The sequence below is a fragment of the Galeopterus variegatus genome, unplaced genomic scaffold (assembly GCF_000696425.1).
Source record: "Galeopterus variegatus unplaced genomic scaffold, G_variegatus-3.0.2 Scaffold21481, whole genome shotgun sequence".
Lineage (NCBI taxonomy): Eukaryota > Metazoa > Chordata > Mammalia > Dermoptera > Cynocephalidae > Galeopterus > Galeopterus variegatus.
The window spans coordinates 5,128-6,201 of NW_007747592.1; the positions used below are offsets into that span (position 1 = coordinate 5,128).

Sequence of the window (1,074 nt, forward strand, 5' to 3'; positions counted from 1 at the left end):
GGTACCATCTGGAATATACTGATGCCCTCCCCTGCAGGGAGACAGGAAGATAAAAAACTCAACAGAATATAGAAATTGACCTATCACTCAGCAAATCAGATCCTTCCGTTTATGCACCTCTTTAAAATTAGATGGGTCTGGATTATTTATGCTAATAACTTCCTCTATGCACAAAGATTATCTAGGTCTGATTCTAGTCTGTCTTCATTTGTTAAGTAGAAAACTAGTTTGTTCTCCCAGGTCCCTTGGCAGACCTATGGCAGATTCCCTGTACAAACCAACTCTCATTTGCAAAGTAAAGCCAGCTTCCTTAGATCATTCATATTTTTATCAATGGTTTCTAGAAAAAAAAAACTAGTTCCAAGGAGTAGGAAGTGAGTAAATACATAAAATATGTAATGTAGAGAATATTTAGCCTAGGCTCAAGTAATTTTAATACAAATTTAGGTCATCCAAATTTAGACTCATTTTCCTAAAGTGAAGTCATTAAAAACATCAAAAATATTTTATCTATATGTAATCCCCTTATGTGTGAATCCATGATGAAATTTGCCATTTAAAAAATCCTTCCAAGATTTCTAATATATGATAAAATATCAGCAGTCTTAATAGTTTAAAAAGATCAAATTTCAAAATAATACATTTAGATCTCATATTGATTCTCTCTACCCAAAGCCCATAAACAGTTTTGTTCTTTCCCTACAGGCAGAATTCACAGCCATGCGGGAGCAGTACATGCGAGGTGGGGAGGGCTTCATCATCTGCTACTCTGTCACTGACCGCCAATCATTCCAGGAGGCTGCCAAGTTCAAAGAGCTCATTTTTCAGGTCCGCCACACCTACGAAATTCCTCTGGTGCTGGTGGGTAACAAAATTGACCTAGAGCAGTTCCGCCAGGTGAGTGCCAATTTTTATCTGTTAGCTTCTGTCTTTTCTTTCAAGAATATATAGTACCAAGTATAGCTTTCCAAAGTTCACACTGAGGATATGAGAAAGAAATGATGCACGTGATTTTTCTAAGAAATCTTCATTGTCCTGCAGTAGACTGTGTTGGCTACCACAATATAGCCCATA

At 37.0% G+C, this 1,074-nt stretch overlaps 1 protein-coding gene across 1 annotated transcript; it reads left to right on the forward strand.

Moving 5' to 3' along the window:
• Nucleotides 1-705: 705 nt before the first annotated feature.
• Nucleotides 706-897, forward strand: LOC103583307 (GTP-binding protein Rit2; the record flags this gene model as incomplete). The annotated part of the gene is made up of 1 exon (XM_008564661.1): nt 706-897. A coding segment is annotated over one exon (192 nt), but the record flags the coding sequence as incomplete, so codon positions are not given.
• Nucleotides 898-1,074: the final 177 nt, after the last annotated feature.